The sequence below is a fragment of the Equus asinus genome, chromosome 6, assembly GCF_041296235.1.
Source record: "Equus asinus isolate D_3611 breed Donkey chromosome 6, EquAss-T2T_v2, whole genome shotgun sequence".
Taxonomy (NCBI): Eukaryota; Metazoa; Chordata; class Mammalia; order Perissodactyla; family Equidae; genus Equus; species Equus asinus.
The window spans coordinates 78697797-78716665 of NC_091795.1; the positions used below are offsets into that span (position 1 = coordinate 78697797).

Sequence of the window (18869 nt, forward strand, 5' to 3'; positions counted from 1 at the left end):
TCTTCCTCTATTTTACATGTGGAACCCCACCACAGCATGGCTTGATGAGTAGTGTTGGCCCACGCCTGTGATCCGAAGCCAAGAACTCGGGCCACCAAAGTGGACCACTTGGAACTTTATTATGCCACTGGGCTGGCCTCTCCATTTTTGTTTTTAATGTTCCTCTCTGCCATCTCTTCACTTTAAGATTCTGATTAAGAAAAGAATTCAGGACCATTTCCCCCTCCTTCCCAATCTGCTTTGATCCTTGAAGAAAGTTAAAAACAGCTGTCAAACCCAGCTAGAATTGACTTCCTTCGTTCAAGGATTCCATGTCTTTCAAAGTGAAAAGGCTTTAAAACATTTTGCTTGCAATCACAACTACATATGTCAAATATACCAAACAGAAAAAAACAAATTAAGCTTCAGAACCTCCCGTTTATTCCCGTGCTGAGTCGTGGGTGATCTGTCAGTCAGACAGTGGGAATGACTTTCATGCCTTCTGAACAGCAGGTTTTCCTGGGATGAGACTAGAGTTAATAATAATTATACCTTTTCTTTGTGTATAACACTCTACTTTTTCAAAATACAATTATCCACACTGTTTTATTAGATCTTTAAAAAATCCCATGAGATGAACAAAGGAAGTATTTTTTCAATAGTTTTTACAAACGAGAAAAAAGAGGCTGAGAGATGTCAAATGTCTTGCTCCAAAGACACATTGCCAGCTAGAGGCAGATCTAGGCCCCCAGCCCCCGGCCAGCCTTGGTTCCACGCCTACTGAGCCGTGTTTAGATTATTCCGGGGCGGGAGGGCGGGGGAGGACAGCCCTAGAAAACGATACCACAACCTTCTTGGGAAAAAAATCTGAGTTTTCGCTAAGATTTACAAACAGGAAATTATTTTCCATATGCAGCCAAAGTCCGGTTGTAATTTTAGCCATTTCTCTTAAACTAGCTTGCATGGAAACTCAAAACAAAATTTCCAAAAGAATTTTTAAAAATGATAATCCTCTCTACGTACCTCAACCACTCCCCATCCCTCCCACGCATGTACTGGCATCAAGAAAAAAAGAGAAGTTTTTCCAAAAAATCTTTGTTCCTCATCGCCACAAACCCCTGAAGTGTGCTTCAGGGTGAAACCCCCCAGCAGGAGCAAATGGCACTTCAGGAGGCAGCTCTGACACTTCATCTTCAGGGCCCCAAAGCGGTAAAAACCAGTGCAAGAGACAGAAAGGAACTATAGACCCTGGGAAACAAATTGCCTTCATGAAAATTATTTATCTGGCTTTTTTTTTCTCCTTTGGAAGGGGGCAGGATTGGCTGTGTTTATAAGACCTGGTGACCTTTGAAAGCTATTGTTTAGTTAACAACTTCTGACACCAGCCGCAGGGATGCTGGATCACTTTCTGGATGTAAAAGTTCTCAAGGAGAACCCAAGGTGATGCTAATAACAGCTGTCATCCCACAGAGAGGTAATTATAAAGCCATGATTCAAACAAAACAAAACCTTCACATATTATAGCCTTCATCCCTGAAACACCAGGTGACAGGATACAGAGAAGCCATAATGCCCCTTGAATAAAGCCCAGTAATGATAAGGACCACACTGGAACCCCAAGTGGTCCCTGCCTCAGAAACACCCACCTGGTGAGCGGCCCCTTGCACATGGTGATGCTGCCTGGTCTGCCTGCCCAAGGGACCCCTGGAGCCCAGCTAGGACGAGACAGTCACGGCACTGCTTCTCCAGCCTGCCTGATCCTAGGAATCACTCAGCTGCTCGATCATTTGCAGACTCCCACGCCCCTTGCTGGAGGGCCAGATCTACAGCTGAGACTAGGAATCTGAATTTTTAACAAGCACCCCATCCCCGTCTCCCTCCTCCCTCCCCCAAGCAATTGTTTTCATCAACCATGTTTGGGAAATACTGGCTTAGGAATGCTGACTCCCAGGTGTGGGCTAGCCTGGGAACCTAACAACCACTGAGAGCACTGGGACTGTAGTAGATGCACTGTCGAGAGCCAGGGGTCCTCACTTCAACGAGCACTACAGGTCCTGCTGTTGCTAGCAGGCCACAGTCCACACTGTGCCCACATCTTCCCCATGCTAGCAGCCTCCAATCACGGCATACCTCAAGTCTTCACTTTTTTGTACTATAAAACTTTTCCTCTTCTCTCCTGCCCTTGAGTCTCTGCCAAAACATAAGCAATCGTGGCTGACTCCCTTGCTATGGCAAGCCCTGAATAAATAGTCTTTGCTTTTTTCATTTGGCTGGTCTTTGGTTATTTCCACAAACCCTGTCCCCACCAAAGCCATGGTTGGATAGCCAAGAGTTTACAGCATGCCCTGATGAGCAGACCAGACCAAGCAGACCCTCTGTGCCCTGAAGTTTTTAACGGCAAAACTCTGGGGCCAGCCTAATTCCAGGAGACCATGGAATTTCAACTGGTCCTCTCAACAGGCTCGGACCGACCCAAGGGGCGGTAAATGTCCTGGAGCCATAGATTATCCTGGAGCAGGTCAGGAGCTTTGGAGTCAAACAGACCTGAGCACAGATCCAAGCTCCAGCCACTTCCTAGCTGTGAATTTGGGCCTGGCCCCCACAATGTGGCCCCTGCCAGACCAGGAGCATCAACCTCACCTGGGGGCTTGTTGGAAATGCTGAATCTTGAGCCCCACACCAGACCTGCTGAATCAGAATCTGCACTTTCACAAGATTCCCAGTGATTTCCATGCACTGGCGGAGGTAGCTTCTCAAGCATCTCTTAAATGTTCTCAACACAAAAAGAAATGGTAATAATGTGATAGGATGGAAGTGTTAGCTAACGCTGTGGTGGGAATCATTTTGCAATATATAAATGTATCAAATCAGCACCTACACCTTAAACTTAATGTTATATGTTGATTATATCTCAGTAAAGCTGGGGGTGGCGGGCAGGGAGAAAGGACAAGACAGCTGCCTGGGCCCCACCCAACACCAACTGAATCCAAAATTCCTGGGGTGGGGCCCAGACATGAGTATTTTTTAAATCTCACCAGGTGATTCTGAAGCATAGCGAGAGTAGAGAAACGCTTCGCTCTGAAGGTAAGAGACAAAAAAGGAAAGAGAAAACAAGGCAAGAAGCGGGGCCTCTAGGAAAGTTTTCCTAAAATATGAAAAATTCCTAAGCAAGGAATTCCTCAGACCAGTCTTTGGTCCTTGATTTTCACATTGGAGAAAGAGAGAGAGAGAGAGAGCTCTTCCGTAGCTAGAGGCTATATTCCCACACCCAAGGGCATCTTCAGCAAGTGGAGTTTCCAGCCACACGCCCGCGTGCGTGCACACTCACACACGCACACACACACAGAGTCAAGCAACGCATGGGGTGGGCTCGGCTCAGCCCCCTGGCTCTCAGGACAATCTTCATTTCCCGTGACCAGCCTTCCACTGGGACTCCTTCCTGCGGGCCCTCCCAACAGGCCCAGGCCCAGGTTACTAACGTGCTGTCTTCCTTTTGTTTTAAGAATAATGATGTGGGAAACCTTTTGAGGCTGAAATTTCCTGCGGCACCAGAACCACCCAGCCCCTCCCCAGTGGGGTGCCAAGGGGTCACCCCAGAGACCGGCTGCCCAGAGGCTAGATTAAAACCTGAAATAGGGAAGGAAAAGAGGACCATGCAAAATTTATCCTTTGCTTTTCAGCTGTTTTCAGTTGTTTTAAACACCTCCGCCTATGAGGATGGGGACAGATCACAGGGAACAGGAAGCTTCTGCTGTGCAGATGTCCTTGGAAGTCGGGACCTGGATGCAGGAAGACAGGATAAGGCTTTTGAGCTTAATTTCTACCTTCAAAATCCCTGCCAGACTCCACGTCCCTGGGCTCCGACAGTTCTAAAAACTCCTGAAATCTTCTGATAGGTTCCAGGAACTTGACAAGCAGAAAATGCCAGTGTCCCGACCAAACCCGAGAAGTCTGCTCAGACTCCAAGCAAAACCAATTAATTAAACTGTGTAAAAGTTTACGAATGTTTACAATCAGCTTTTTGGGGATCTTTGACAGCTCCCATCAAGAGGCCTTTAACCTGGTTCAGTCAGAATCAACACAGGACAGGGTAGCAGTGGAGAAGCCCCTGCTGGGGTCACAATTAGGTGAGAAGCAGCTCACACCGGGGCTGGAATTACCCAAAGTCACACTTAAGCCACCTATTAAAAGCCCAGGTCCCAAGATAACTGTGCCATGCCCAACCTCATGCCAGGGCATTGGGGGCGGGTGACCTAGTTACACCTGGCAACACAGGCAAAATGGAAAAGCGGCTACTTCAGCCAGGGGCACCCAAGGGGTTTGGAAATATATAAGTGAGTCGATTTGGGGCTTCCTAGCCTGCTGTGGGCGGAACTCCCCAGAAGCTCAGAACAGTGATGTGCAACTCACGTGATACCAGGGGGTGGGTGACGGTGGAGAGCGGCCCGCTGGTGGGGCTGCCAGAAACTTGCTGGCATGAAGCCTCGGCTACCTGGATCTGCTCCCGAGTGTTGCTGTGGGTCTGGCCTCCTCAGCCAGGACTGGGATGTTGCCCTTTCAGCCTTCACCTTACCCGGGTGTTTGAGGTAATGACCTGAGTTCTCATTCTTTCTGGTCACACCATTGTCAACCTGCCACTGGCCCCAGGCAAAACAGAGCCACCCCTATGGTGTCCATAGCCCAAGCCCCAGATGTCCCCTTCTCACTGCCAGGGCCCCATTTCTCTGGCTGCTCTATCAGTGGGCAAGGCCTTCTCTCAGCTTCCTCAGGTCCTGGCCCATCCTGCATCCAACACAGCTCTCCAGCTCCATGATCGGCCCAGCCAGAGTAACCATGCAACTTCAGAGCCCCCCTGCCGCTTGATGTCTGCATGCGTGTAGCACTTTCTGCTCTACCACACGCTTTCATTTCTGCTATTTCAAGTGTGAAATGTCGTCTAGTCCTCTTCAGAACTAGCCAAAAAGCCAGCTTCCAGAGAAGGTTTTTAGTAATGCAAATGTCAAACTCTCCTTGCCTTTTGATAAGCCGGACAGATCCCCTTAGAAGGTTCCCGTGGGACCAACAGACGCTTCACTGAAGATTTTGTAAGACAGAAGCGCCGTGCCCCCGGGGACGTCTGCTACACTACCTCAAATCAGGCTCGTAGCAAATGGACTGGATCTGAATGACCGACTCAGGGACTCTGGGTCAAGAGGGGCTTTTTGAGCTGCTCACAGCTGGGAGCTTCAGCCCCAAAATGGTCTGCCACCCGTGGCTCTGTGCTACACTTTTTCTCCCTAAGTTTTCATCTCAGTATCATCTGCAGCTGGTTTTGCTGTTGTCATGTTTCGTTTTCTTTGTCACAAACCTATTTACTGGAAAATTCTCTGAGGTTAAAAAAGTACAAGATAATAAAACCTTAGAAAAATAAGTAATTCTTTTATTTCTACTTCAAAATATACTATGTACATCTGGAACTCTAAGGGAAAGTAGACCAGGAGATTATTCCATCAGAAAAATAAAATAAGATGAGAAATAGTGATTGCCCACTTCAGATCCATCTCGAATCCAGCCGAAAGGGGCGAGAGCTGCCAGTCTTCTTGCTGTCAGGTTCCAGCCCTCGGTCGGCGATCTCGGAGCTGCCTCACAGGGATTCCGTGTGTAAGAGGTCCTGGAGTGTTTTGAGGACTTGCTTTGGCTGGCCGGTGGCCAAGTCCTGCAGCCGGGAGCCCATCTGCCCCTGGAGGCTCCTGGCCAGCCGGCACACCACGGTGCGGACGTTGCCGCCAAGCCCAGGCAGGATGCCGCTCCCGAGCATGTTGTTCAGGAAGTACCAGAGGACCGGAAGCACGTGGCGCTCCACGGCCTGGGGCTTTCGGGGGTAAACCGAGGCCACCAGCACTATGGGGCAGAAAAAAGGGAGAGATACTTGAGTCAGGCACTCTCCCTCTCCCACTGCCCTCTCTTTGGACACCGACTCTGTCCCTCAAAGGGAAAGCAGCCCAGCAGTGCTGACTAATCCATTAGACACACTCCCTAGGGCTCACGACATGTTTAGGAGCCCTTGGAAATGTTTTAATTTCTTTTAACATCAGAACAAGAAAATATGAAGATATCCAGCCTGGTTTATATTCATGTTTATGCCAACCAGTCATAAAAAACCCATAATTTTTAATTTTTTTTTTTAATGGAAGAAAGGCAAGAGTGCTGAAGGCCGGTGACAGTCATAAGCAGTCCCTGCAGCCCAGGGGAGAGGAAAGAGGGACACACACCTGGATTGCAATCCTGCCTCTGCTATTTACTAGCTGTGTGAGCTTGAGAAAGCCACCTAACCTTTCTGAGCCTGTTCCCTAATCTGTAAAGTAAGGATGATAATCCCGAACCAAACTTTAGAGATTAGATAATAAATGTACATGAAGTGACTATTTAGGTAGCCAGTACTAGCATTGATTTAATCCACATTACCACCTATGAGAGTTCACACGGAGAAAACCTACTAGGGAGAGAAGTCAAGACTCTCTCAAATGAGCATTCTGGAAAATAAACAGCCAACAGGAGATGAGAGACCCGTGGCCTCCCCAGTGTCTGGATGCCAAAGCTCACAAGAAGACCAGCGGGAATCCAGGAGGCGAGGACGTGCTTTGTAAAGCGTCGAGCTCTGCACAGACCCTTCCTCCCAGTGATGAAGCCCCCAAATCTGGTCACAAGGCCCCCATCTTCTCCAAACCCCAGAACAGCCAGAAGTAGGCTAAATCTGCCAGCCAGCCCTCCACCGCAGGGTAGACGCCGGGGTTGCCCCCAATGTCAAAGCCATATCAAGGCTATCCCAAATCGCTTCGGAGGGGCTGCTCCTGCCTCCAGCCATGGCTGTGTTACTCTAAGTGCCTTTGTGCTAATGAGGCCTGCTGTGTAACCCTTGCACTCTGCTGTCATCTTGCCAAAGGATAAGTGCTGCTGAAGGCAAATGACGCTGAGAGCAGCGCTGTATTTATTTATGGGGCCAAGAAACTGGAAGGTTCCCTGGGCCGAGACACCCCCAGGAAACCAGCATTGCCTGCGCCCTGAGTCTGGGGCTCAGAGCTTTGCAGCGTGACTCCATTTCATTCTCACAGCACCTGAGAGACGGACACTCGTCCACTTCACAGAGGAGGAAACCAATTCTCAGGGGTCACGGAGCTTGCCCAAGACCGCACAGCCAACAACGGCAGAGGTCAGAGGCCATGCCTGCCTCCGAAACCCATGCTCTCTCCACCCCTCGCTGTCCCAAACCTCTAGGGGTTCCGCATTTCAGAGCCTAGTCTGAAGTTTTGTTTTATTTTTAGTGAAACCCCCAGTTTGTCCTTCCCTCATTAGCTTAACATCATCCATTCCCCCAGGATATCTTCCAGCAGGAGCTCCACGGGGTCCCTCTGATTTCAGAGCCAGTTGAGGACAATAGAGAACCAGAGAAGATGACCTGCCCCCTCCCCCCCAAGCTCAGCCTGACGCTCTCAGTGCCATTTCCTGCGGAAGGTGTACGTTGTCTTTCAGGCCTCAGGGTGCCTGCACCCCACACTGTGGGGCTTCCCTTGAGGCTGCCCAAGTGTCACACAGCCCTCAGAAATAAAGGCAGTCCTTGTTACTGGGGAGGGCAGGACTACACCCAACCCAGCCGCGTCAGCAGCTTCACGAAGTGGGACAAAGAGGTGAGAGTTACTTCCTTGTGCTGGAAACAGGCTGCAAAGGGAGGGCACCGTCACAGGAAAGCCACCCAGTGAGCCCCAAAAGAGGCGGGAGGGTGTGGGGAGGTGGAGAGAGAGGGAAGGAGAAGTGGAGATAAGAGGGAGACAGTCAGAAGGAACCTAAAGAAAACCAATAACTCTGATTAGCCACCTATGCCGAACAACTGCAACTCAGAGTTTTCCTAAATCTCCACGGAAACTCAGCTGCAAACAAAGGGAAGAACTTTCTCAAAAACCGGGCCCTGGCAGGGCTCCCCTGCCCCCAGCAAAGGGCGAGGGTTTCACCTGACCCTGCCCACTTCTCCTCCAGAGACACCACATTTGGCACCTGAACGCTCTCCCTCCCATCAATGAGGCATCAGCTGCCCAGCCCCCAGGGCCAGGGAGGGGGCCGTCACCTGGCTGACAGCGGTGGGCCTTTCAAACTGGCAGAAGCAGCAGTGGCCCTCCTGGGAGTCATCATGAGGAAGAAAACCCCATTAAACGCAAGCTTAAAAGGCAGCTGAAGTAATTAGCCAAGATTGCTCCTGTTAAGCTGTGCTATTTTTAGTCCCCACCTTGTGTCAATTGAAATTTTCTTCTCTGTTCCTGGCTGACACCAAATTAACAGAAGAGCTATGTAGAAACTCTTGCTTTGGGATCTCTTGGAAATAGATGGAAAGTATTTACAGCAAATGGATAATCTAAAATGAAGTACCCGCCCGCCTCTGGGCCCCATAAATTACCTATACTAGGACAGGTAAGGGTTTCACCCAGAAAATGCTAATTTTGAGCAATAGAAAGTGTTTCTTGTCTGGTACCCAGGAGGGTCTCAGTTATGTGGGCCCATTCCCATCCCAGGGTACCCACGTCACGGCACTGTGGCTGCATCACGGCCCCCAGCCCCGCCTCACTTGGCCCAACTGCTTGGGGAAGGCCTGGCACCTGGATGGGAAGTAAGGGGTCATTCCAGGGACGCTGGGAGGATGGAACTGTCACCCACAAGTTGCCCCCGCCCCCAGGAACTCAAGGGGGTCTTTGGAAGCATTTAATTGTTTTTCCAAAGTGTTTTCCTTTTGTTCTGTTAAGGAGATCCTATCACCAACCACCCTGAACCAGACCAAGCCTCACCAGAGAGCTACACCTGTGACCTTTGCCTTATTTTTAATGCTAAGATCACCTCTCCAGGAGGAGCTTAGGACTTATCACCATAACCTGCAGTGTATGTGGAAGCATGTTTTCCAACTGAGCCTGCACAAGCGAATACCCACCTCTCCCTTTTGAATATTCATTATTCCCCATCCGAAATAAAAGGTCCCCGCTTCCCTTTGTTCGGGGACGCCATGACTTTGGAAATGAGTCCTCATGGTCTCCTATTTGTTGCAAATATACTTTACTTTGTGAGACGACTACTTCTGCTGGAGAGTCTGATTTAACTCGCCAGGAGGGAACCCACTTTGGTTTCGGTAAGAGAACCAGGACACAGAGGCAAGGCCAGGAGCAAGAGACGGGGTGGCGGGGGAGCGGGAATGATGCTCCCAGCCAGACAACGTGTGCTGAGCACCTTCTGAGAGCCGACACCGCGAGGCCCTGGGTGGGCCAATGGACTGAGGCTGGCACCATGTGGGACCTCAGGCCAGAGGGCTGGGAGGACAGAGACAGAGGAGGTGATGTCAGAACCAAGTGGGCACCCACCAGGTGGAGGAAGGAGGGTGGAGAAGGGCTGTGCAGGCCGGGAGCCTGTGGGTAGGGGAAGGTGAGAGGATGGGAGATTAGCCTTAGCCGCTGTGAGGAGGTGAGGAGGGCAGCACGCTGGCACCCAGAAGCAAAGGCAGGGCCGCTCAGGGAGAGGCAGCTTAGCACAGAGCGTGAGGGCGTGCCTCTGCAGCAGCATCCTGGGGACAGATCCTGGATTACTTGCCAAGGGACTTTGGGCATTTAACCTTTCTGACCTCCATTTTCCTTCTTTGTACAAAAGGGATAATCATGGAACCCACACGCTCCTTGTGGGGTTGTTATGAGGATTAAATGATCCAGTGCATATAATAGGGGATGGAGGTTACAGGGCAGAGCCTAGAGGTCCAGGCAGCAACGGGCCTCGTGGGCCACTCCAGGGAGCCTGGACACTATCCTGAAGACTGCTTGGGGGCTGTGCAAGGATTTAAGCAGGGGGGTGGCATGATCCACCCGCATTTTAGGAGGGCCTCTGGGAGTCTAGAGAACGAACTGAGTCTTTCTGCCTCCTTCCTGGACAGGACCTTCCTAAGACAGGGGAGAAGGCTTTTAGCAAGTAAGAAAAATGATAAAACCAAGTTAAGTAACCTGCCCAAGGTCACAGTCGACAGGTAGCAAATGGCTCCGTCCACCCAAAAGCCTGTGTCCTCTCCATGCTGCCACCTCAAGAGCCGCTCAGCCCCGGAATGAAATCACTTGAGCCTCATCCTTAAGACACAGTCCTGGAGCAAGCTTTCCTTGGCTGAAGCTTGAACAAGGCAGAACAGATTCAGGGTGAGGCCCCATCTCCACGTAACGCAGTCCCAGGCACCTGGCCGAGGTCTTAAGCGGGGTTGAAATCCAGGGCATGCTCTCTTGCCAGGCTGTGCAAGTCGAAGAAGGGGCAACTTTATCTAATTCTTAAGACAGTACTGCTGCTGACCAAGCCAGGCACCCACAAGGCAGCATCTGTCTGGAAGAGCAGCTTTTTCTGATTCACACAAAAGTGCCCTCTGGGCTAGTGGAAGCCCTGTTTGCAAAGACGAAGAAATCCATACTATTTTGGTTATGTATGAACATGCCTTATTTTGACCAAAAACCAAGACTGTCTTCTAGCAATGTGAGGATTATCTTTAAAAAGCAGATTATCAAACTTTTTAAATGGTCTGTGATTATTTCTGGTCTAAGATAAGTGGGTAGTTCAACCACATGCCAGGAGAGAGGAACCGAGATTGACTAGGAGGCAGGGGTGGGGGCGGGGTGTGGGGGTGCTCACCTGACAGGCGTTCTGTGACATCAAGCACCGCACGGCCACTCAGGAAACGCACCCGCCCAGCAAATGCTTGTAGGAGGCAAAGGTTGTCTGGAAGAGATGGAGAGCATCAGTGGCTGTGATGCTGTGCCAGGTACCCACAACACCTATGTGAGGAGGCCCTTCTGGGAGCTGAATTAATTTTTCCAGGTCACAATTGGGCCACTTAAAAAGTGAATGTACATGGGGTGTTTGGGGAAGATTGAGTGGCTTAGGATAGTTAAACTGGCTTCCAAATGGACCTCATTTACTCCCACAGATCTGGTTCATACTGTCTGTGCTTCCTCAAAATTGCTGTGAGCTTTGGGGCAAAAGAGGGTAGACAGATAAATAGATAGAGACAGGTGATTAATGACAGATAGATAGGTAGATAGATAGATGATTGATAGATAGGTGATTGATGATAGATGATTGATAGCTAGATAGACAGATAGATGGATGAAAGAGATAGATAGATACATGAATATAGATGTGGATATGTAGATACATTTTTAGGGGAAGCTGAGGCACTGAGCCATGGTCACACCAAAAGTCAGTAAAGGGCTGGGGTCAGGATTCAGAAACTATGGCTCTCCTCAAAGCCTGAACTTATGCTCTAAGCAATAGGATGTCCCCACAGCCAGATGGCCAGCTATTTCTACACTGAACATTTGCTGATATCTCTTTGTAATAGGCATGCCGCTAGAAACCAAATAAGACCCGCTCCTCCTCCTCCTCTTCCCCTCTAAGGGACTCCTTTCACGAGGAGACAGACACTTAAAAGTGAACCCTAACCCAGGGTGGGAAGTGCCATGCTCCTGTAACCAAGAGCCTGGGGTTCAGGAGCGAGCCTGACCAACTCGTCTCGGTCTGCCCAGACCTTCCCCGTTTCAGCACTGAGTCCACTTCCCGGGAAACCTCTCAGGCCCTGGCAAACCAGGATGGCTGTCTCCCTATCAGGAGCAGAAGCACCTGGCTGGTTCTGGTAGGGTCAGAGGAGGGAACTTGCAGGTTGGGGGGCACATATTATCTCTCAATAGTTTATATACAACCCCACTGTGTGAGACCCAGGCCCAGATGACACACAAGTAACGACAGCAAAGTTGATCCCCCACATGCCCCATTCACCTTTCACGAGGCTTAGGGAAAAGAGGGAGTTTTCATCTTTGTTTATTGTCGCAGCTCCCCCAGACGCGCCCCGCGCTCCAGCTCTCCCTGCTCCCAGCCACACCCACGGCGAAGCCTGGGGATGAGCGCTCCCCACTTGGATTCTGAAGGAGCATTTATCAGCAACGAACCACTAACAGTGAAATCACAGGTGATGTTTCGGGATAAAGAGGCTCTCTGGCATTTTTTGACTGTATTTCTAAAGTCGACTCCAGCAGGATCCCACAGGTACTGAATTTAGAACGTGCTCATTCCTCCCCAGTCCAGCTGACATCTCCTGGTTTCTCAAACCATTAAACTGGAAGTCCCGCATTCCTCACACAGACATGCGAGGCAAGGAAAGCGACCCCTCACCTGGGAAAAGTGTGCTAACCTGGGAAATACACCTGAGGTCGGATTGCTCTCCTCTGACCTCCAGGTGGCCTCTGCCGTGGCCTGTGAAGGCACCCGGCACACCCAGCTCTCAACAGTTTGCAACCACAGCAATCACAGCATAATTCAGTGGGAGGCGGGACAAGTAAGAAAATGCATTTTTCAGGGAGGTGGCTTGGGGCCTGCTTGCACCTGTTAGCGAGGTGAGGGGCGTTACCACAGCCAGCCCCTGGGGCCCTGGGAGGTGACACCAGTCTTTTTAGACAGGTTCCACTTTTTCCAAGTTCCTTCAATCCCCCAACACAGAGCGCCAGCATCCCCATAGATGTGCAATCAAAGCTTTGCTTTTCCCATCAGCCGACCGTTCTAGCTAAAAGCTAATTCCTGCTCCTCCTGCTCTCTTCCTGAGGCCTGGAAGGATATAGACAGGAACATGTACACACGGACATCTCTGCTGCTTGCAACAGCTCCATCAATAAGGCAAGAGTCTATAAAGTAATTTGCTCTGGGAGATAGAAGAGGTGCCAGCCTCTAGAATAACTGCAGTTAGCAAGAATCAGTCTCAGAGTGTCTTGGTAAAGCTGTAGTTGCATAAGAAGAGGTTTTATGCATTATTGTTTCCAGGTGCTTCTATTTGTCCCATGCCCATCATTAGCCATGAGCTTGCCTCTGAGAATGAGGACTTTTCTCTGCTTGGTCTCCCCCACAATACTCAATCCAGGACATTCTTTGGACGCAGCCGGACCTCCCCACTCCTGGCCACTGACACGGCCTCTTGGATGCAGAGAGAGGTGAAGAACTTGGAGAATATTTGAAAATGCACATCTAGCAGACTTTTGGGCCAGACCGTGTTCCCACACTGCCTGGCACACCACAGGTGCTCAATAAATGTTTGCAGGGCACAGGGTAACATTAAAGCAGAGACAGTGGTTGCCCATGCTGGTTTACACACCCGGGCACATGCCCCAGGGAGCTGGCTTCTCTTCCTCTGACCACTTTCACAGTGAAGGCTCACCTTCCAGGTCTCACCCAGGATTCATGGAAGGCAGTATCGGACGGTGGTTAAGGGTGTGCACTCGGGGTCCCGGATGGAAGGACTGAATCGCCTAGATTGAATCCTGGCTCTTCCACATCTTAGTGTGAATGTCATTTATCCTCTCAGCCTCAGTTTCCTCATCTATAAAATGGAGATAAAACTGGGACCCTCCTCATACAGCTGCTATGAGAATTAAGTGAGTTGACATAATGCTCAGGAAAGTGCCTCGAACATATAATTACGATGTCAGTATCAGCTATTATTGCTACTATTATTATTATCACCCTAAAATGCTCTGAAATCCCAGCAAGCTTCACAGTGGAGAGATCAAATAAGAGGCTGGGATCTAACTTTTGAAACCTTGACACCCATGCTCCATGAGCCTCGTCTAGGGCATGCAAAGCCTCCTCTTCACAGGCTGCAGCACAAGGAAGCCCCGGCTGGCCACGGCGCTGCCACACCAAAGGGTGAGCAAAGCCGTGCAGTGGAGAGAAAACAGCCACTAGCTGGGTGGCCAGCCAGCCTGTCCTCCTCGGGCCTCGCCTCCCCCTCTACAATGCGGCAGAGGTCTAGTGGGCTGCACCTGTCCCATTCAGACAATCCCTGAGCCCACCAGGCCACATCATCCCAAGCTACTGGGAAGCCAGAGAAGAGCTTTTCAGAAAGCATAAAAACTACGGTAGTGGGGACAGTGACAGCAAAGAAACTGGAGTCAAACTGGACTCCCAAGAAAAACCTCAGGACTCAGTAAGTTACGATGTCACACAGCCGAATTCTCTGCGGCCACCAAAACTAGGTCTGTTCATCACAGGAAAACCAGGAATGACCCACCTCAGCAGAAAAATGCAAGCTATCGTATAGCGTGGGACAGAGCTGTCGCAAGTGACTTGTGTGTAATTATATGCAAATACTCATGCTCTGCATTTTTTTTTTTTTATTTTTGCAGAGGAAGACTCATCTGAGCTCACATCCATTGCCAATCTTCCCTCTTTTTGTTGTTTGTTTGTGAGCTGCCGCCACAGCATGGCCACTGAGAGATGAGTGGTGTAGGTCCATGCCTGGGAACCAAACCCAGGCCACCAAAGCAGAGTGCACCAAACTCAACCACTAGGCCACTGGAGCTGGCCCAGCATGCTCTGCTTTTTTTAAGATCAGGATGCAAATTTAAATGTGTAATATAACCATGACTCTGTACACAAACATGCACAGAAAAAATATCTAAAATGAAAAATGCCAAATGTTAATAATTTCTTTCAGGAGTTGGGAGGTTTTTCTTTATAAATGAGTTTTTTTCCCCTTCCAAATGCTTTGTATTTTCCATTTTCTCAATAATTAATAAGTATGACTTTTACAATGGTGGAAAGTAAACTTGATATTTTCAAGTTAATTAGAAAGACTGCATAATAGCATGAGAAACTGAGGAGTTTTAAATGAAAGAAGCAAAGTCAAAAAAGTATTTATATTATGCTTTTTAACCAGGGAAATTTGCATTCATGCAGACAGAAAATGGAAGACAGAGACATTTTTAAGCAGTTGGTATATGAGAGGGGCACCGAAGATGAATTTTTAAATTCCGTTAACAATATAATGTTGGTCCTAAGATTTATATAAGGTAATGAATTTAAAGTCAAAAGTAGATGCGAAGCTGCCCATTTCCAAGCTTATCTGCTCTCTCCAGCACCGGCCAGGGGCTGCGCTAAATTAAGAGAACTCCTTTTGGCACACAGTCTGGCCAGGAGCGGGTGAGCTGTCAGCAGCCTGATGTTTTCATTAGTGAAGTTTCTTCTGTAACTGACCCAGTAACAGAGCCCAAAGTCAGAACCAGCCAGTCGGCTCAGGAACTGCCTTGAACCCCAGAATAACTCCCCTGAAATCAGAAGGTCTTGGTGCTGAGTAGAAAGGATACCACTCCAGGCTCAGCCCTGGAGAGGCCCTGAGGCAGGCAGTGACAAAGGGCAGAGGTCAGGGAGCAAGGTGGCCAACATGTCTCCTTCCTCACCGCCTCCTAAAACGGGGACGTGGGCAGAAATCCCCACCTGCTCTCTCACCCAACACACTACCTGCCCCACTCGCCCTAGGGAAAACCAAGGAGCTAGAAGAGATGTGGTGGCTGATGAGTCAACTTTAGCATGAGTTCCAGAATCAAGAGGGATCTTAAGAGATCGCCTAAGAAGACCAACTTCCCAGTTTGGCTGTGTGATCTGGACTTCGTGCCAGCAGATGTCCTGGCTGTGTTCTTGATCCACTTGTCCCCCACCCCAATAGAGCAGGAAACAAACAGTAACATGTTGAGCCATTGCTTTGTGACTCTCCACCTTTAAGTGCTTCACAGCACTTCACAGTTCCTCTCCATCCTGGAGCCCAGACTCCCCGGTGGGGCATGAAGAAGTAAGCTTGGGAGAAAGCTCTCTCTGCTCAGTGGCTCCACACCACTTCCAGAAGGGGCCTCAAGGTGCTAAGGGTTGACTAAAGCCACCAGGCTCAGCCTGGGTGATATGGGAAGGAAGATTGACACCCCTTCTCTTCTGTCACACCTGTCCCAGCCTCTGAATCTGCCACCCACTCCCCTGGGACACTGGGAAGTGTAGCTACTTGCATCCATGTTTCCCTCTGCAGGCCAGGCTCACACCATTCCAGGCAAATGAGAACCATTCTCAGAGAGAGCGTGATTCTACCCTTGGCTCCCCATGGCAGTGATGGATTCTTGTTGGCAAACGGAATCCCTCCAGTTGTGATCTTTGTGGATATAGAAATCAGCTCGTCACTGCATAGTTAAGAAAACTTCCAAAACCGATGTTGCTGGTTGGGCAGAGAGGGTATGGCTCACGGCAAAGCCACGTGGCCTCAAGAGCCCCCTGACACACCTGCTCAAAATGACCTGGAGCCAAGACCCCGTTATTCACACTTGGGACCCCAGAGGGGCCGTTTGCCAGGGGATTCCTGGGCTCTATCCATCCCTGTGAGACCAATCGCATTCTATTCCAGGCCAGCGCTGACCCTAGGATCAGAGAGGAGGACAGTACCCCTCACACCTGTCTCCATTCTCCCCGCACCAGATCCTCCAGCTGAGGGACCAGAGGGGGCCGTGTCCCAGGAGGAAGGAGAACTATGGGCATCTTCTTGTAAGCTGCAACCTGCCTCTAGGTGTGGGCAGATCACAAAAGCAGGCCATCTCCAGGCCTGCTTTCCAGGGTGTCCAGCCCAGGTGGGTACAACAGGGCCCCAAGTAGAGGGGTCCTGAGTCTTGGAACAACGTGAGACAGCAGATTCTGGAGCCCAAAGCCCCAGAGCTCCAGCATACTCAAGGAGGCCGGCGCAATGGCACAAAGGGGACCTGAAACGCCTAGAGAGGGAAGAGTTAAAAGCTCTCTCCCAGACAAGGGTGTTTATCCTCTTCAAATATCTAAGGACTATTTTGCTTGGTGCAGGTTTTCCCAATAAATCCAGGGCCAGTGGTGATTTACCAAGAGCCTTGGTTACTGGCAACAGCAATCTCACTTACCCAGAGCCGCACTGAGAACAAGCCGTCATTTAGAGCTGGATTTATATTGTTTGTTCTACAGCAACACACTCAGCAAATCATAAATCCCCTCTGAGATGAAGAGAGGAAATTGACAATATTTATGAACTCAAGAGGCGGAGAAGGGCCTGACCAGGCCTTTGATTTGTAACTGAAACTTCTCCTAGAGGCTCCAGCCAAGGACACAGCTGCCGTCCCAGCCCCAGGCAGCTGGGCTCAGGCCAGGGTACAGGCATGGGGAGGAGGGATGTGTGCCAGGCGGTGTTTTCAGCCTCACCATGGGGAAGGTCTGTGCATCCTAAAGGCAGGACGCTGCTCTGTGCTCATTGGTCCATACGGCGACAAGGCAAGCAAGGGCGGGTCTCAGATCACAAGTTTCTCATGTTGAGGCAAGACTGGTTTGTGAAAACTCATGGTTCTACTGGTCTGGACGTAAGTCTACTCATGTGCTACATTCTCACTCACACCTGAGGTTTTGAACTTGGACTTCAGTCTATGTACTAGATACAGCAAATATCACCTCCTCCTCATCTATGAAAGGAATGGAGAACAGAAGTAGATGCACCAAAAATTCCACCTAACGTTCAAGAACCAAGGTGTGATGCTGCAAAGCACACGAGGATCTGAGGAGCTCTTGCCTTTCCTGATGTCTCCCCCATAGCTCCCTCCTTTTTTTCTTTTCATTCCTCCCCCAACCTCCACTCCATGCTCACTCCCCACTCCTCACCCCAAATCCCTTCCACCCCAAGCCCTGGCCCCAAACAATCTTCCTAAAAGGGAACTCTCATCCATCCAATGCTCAAAAAAGACAGTGGGGTCCTGGCCAGACTCCTGTGCCAGGCAATCAAGGTAGCCAGCCCATTAGCCTTGTCCTCTCCAACAGGCTGGCCCTGCGGTCTCCCCAGCATCCTGCCTGATCCCCATACAAGCCACATCCACTGCTACCATCTCTGCAACTGAAAAAATTGCTGACAACTCTTCCCAAGTCCTTCCTGGCAATCCTGACCTGTTTTTCCGTCAGTGCCCTGTTGGCTCACTCACCACGGTGCTGTGTCACCCTGGGTGAGTCATCTCCGTCACATGTACTATGAGGAGGAGAGACTAGATCATCTCCACATCTCCTCCACTTCTTACCATCTAAGACACATGGGTGGATGTGATGTGGAAAAGCCTGCAAACCAAGAACCTCAGAGGCCCTGGGCTGCCGGCCCCCGCCCTATGCAGCCTCTCAGGTAACCTTCAGCCTGACAGCCAACCAGTGCCTTTCACTGCGCTGCTGAGTCCCAGGCAGGAAGGGTGGGCCCACGCTAGGGAAGAACTAGGAAAGGAGCCAGCTGCCTCCCAGTGCCAAGAGGGGGCCGCGGCGGGAGGCTCACCCAGACTCTCAATCATTGCATCCAGGGCAGTCGCCGCGGCAGCGTAAATCCCTGAGTTCTTGGAGTTGAGGTTGTCTGCAACAGCGACGATGATGGAGAGCAGCATAGGTTGTAAGCTCTCTTTCAGGAGGGGAATCATCTTGGCGAGGGACTCCAGAGCCCACTGGTTCACTTTCTTGTTGGAATCCTGAAGCCTTGGGGTGAAAGCATCAAAGACCTATTGAGAGAACAGAAACCAAGAGCCCATGGGAACCCAGGCTGGGCAGGAGTCCCACAGATCAACCATCCACCCTGGGCAAGGATTCCTCCTGCGTTGTGACAGGGGTCATCCAACCTATGCCCAAATATTCCCAATGATGAAGAGCTCCCCTCTCAAAAGGGGAGGGGGCAAGAGGGAGGAATGAGCACATATTGGGCACCCATTGTGTGCACAGCCCTAGAGTATCGTGCTGGATACTCTGCCCTCTCTGTTTCGTGAGGTGATCTTAACAACCCGAGAGGCAGGTGTTCTCATGCTCACTTCACATTAAAAACAAAAGAAAACAAAAGAAAAACGGAGGCTGAAAGAGGTTAAATGACTTGCCCCAGATCACACAGCTAGTAAGAAATTTGGATGGAAACCCAGGTTTGCTGACTTTAAGCCTGTGTCTTGACTATTCTGCTATGTGGCTTGACTGTCAGCAGCCTCGCTCCTGGAAGGAGCAGACGTCTGCCCTGCTTCCAGCCTGTGAAAGGC

The 18869-nt window shown here is 50.2% G+C and overlaps 2 protein-coding genes across 5 annotated transcripts in view; both read right to left on the bottom strand.

Annotated features, from left to right (window-relative positions):
• CLIP4 (CAP-Gly domain containing linker protein family member 4) overlaps positions 1 to 1646 on the bottom strand; it is a 101616-nt gene extending 99970 nt beyond the window's left edge. The window contains exon 1 of the mRNA XM_070512356.1: positions 1626 to 1646. The gene's annotated coding sequence lies outside the window, so the exon portion shown is untranslated. The remainder of the gene's footprint in view (positions 1 to 1625) is intronic.
• A 3731-nt stretch (positions 1647 to 5377) lies between these two features.
• The window catches only part of TOGARAM2 (TOG array regulator of axonemal microtubules 2), a 63652-nt gene continuing 50160 nt past the window's right edge, over positions 5378 to 18869 (bottom strand). For 3 of the 4 annotated variants that reach the window (XM_070512362.1, XM_070512363.1, XM_070512361.1), the window contains 3 exons: positions 18134 to 18350; positions 10648 to 10734; positions 5378 to 5859 (listed from right to left, as the gene is read on the bottom strand). In XM_070512362.1, coding sequence (XP_070368463.1) covers positions 5603 to 5859; positions 10648 to 10734; positions 18134 to 18350 — 561 coding nt within the window. In that variant the 3' untranslated portion in view covers positions 5378 to 5602. The remainder of the gene's footprint in view (positions 5860 to 10647; positions 10735 to 18133; positions 18351 to 18869) is intronic. The other variant, XR_011504118.1, reaches the window with a different exon arrangement.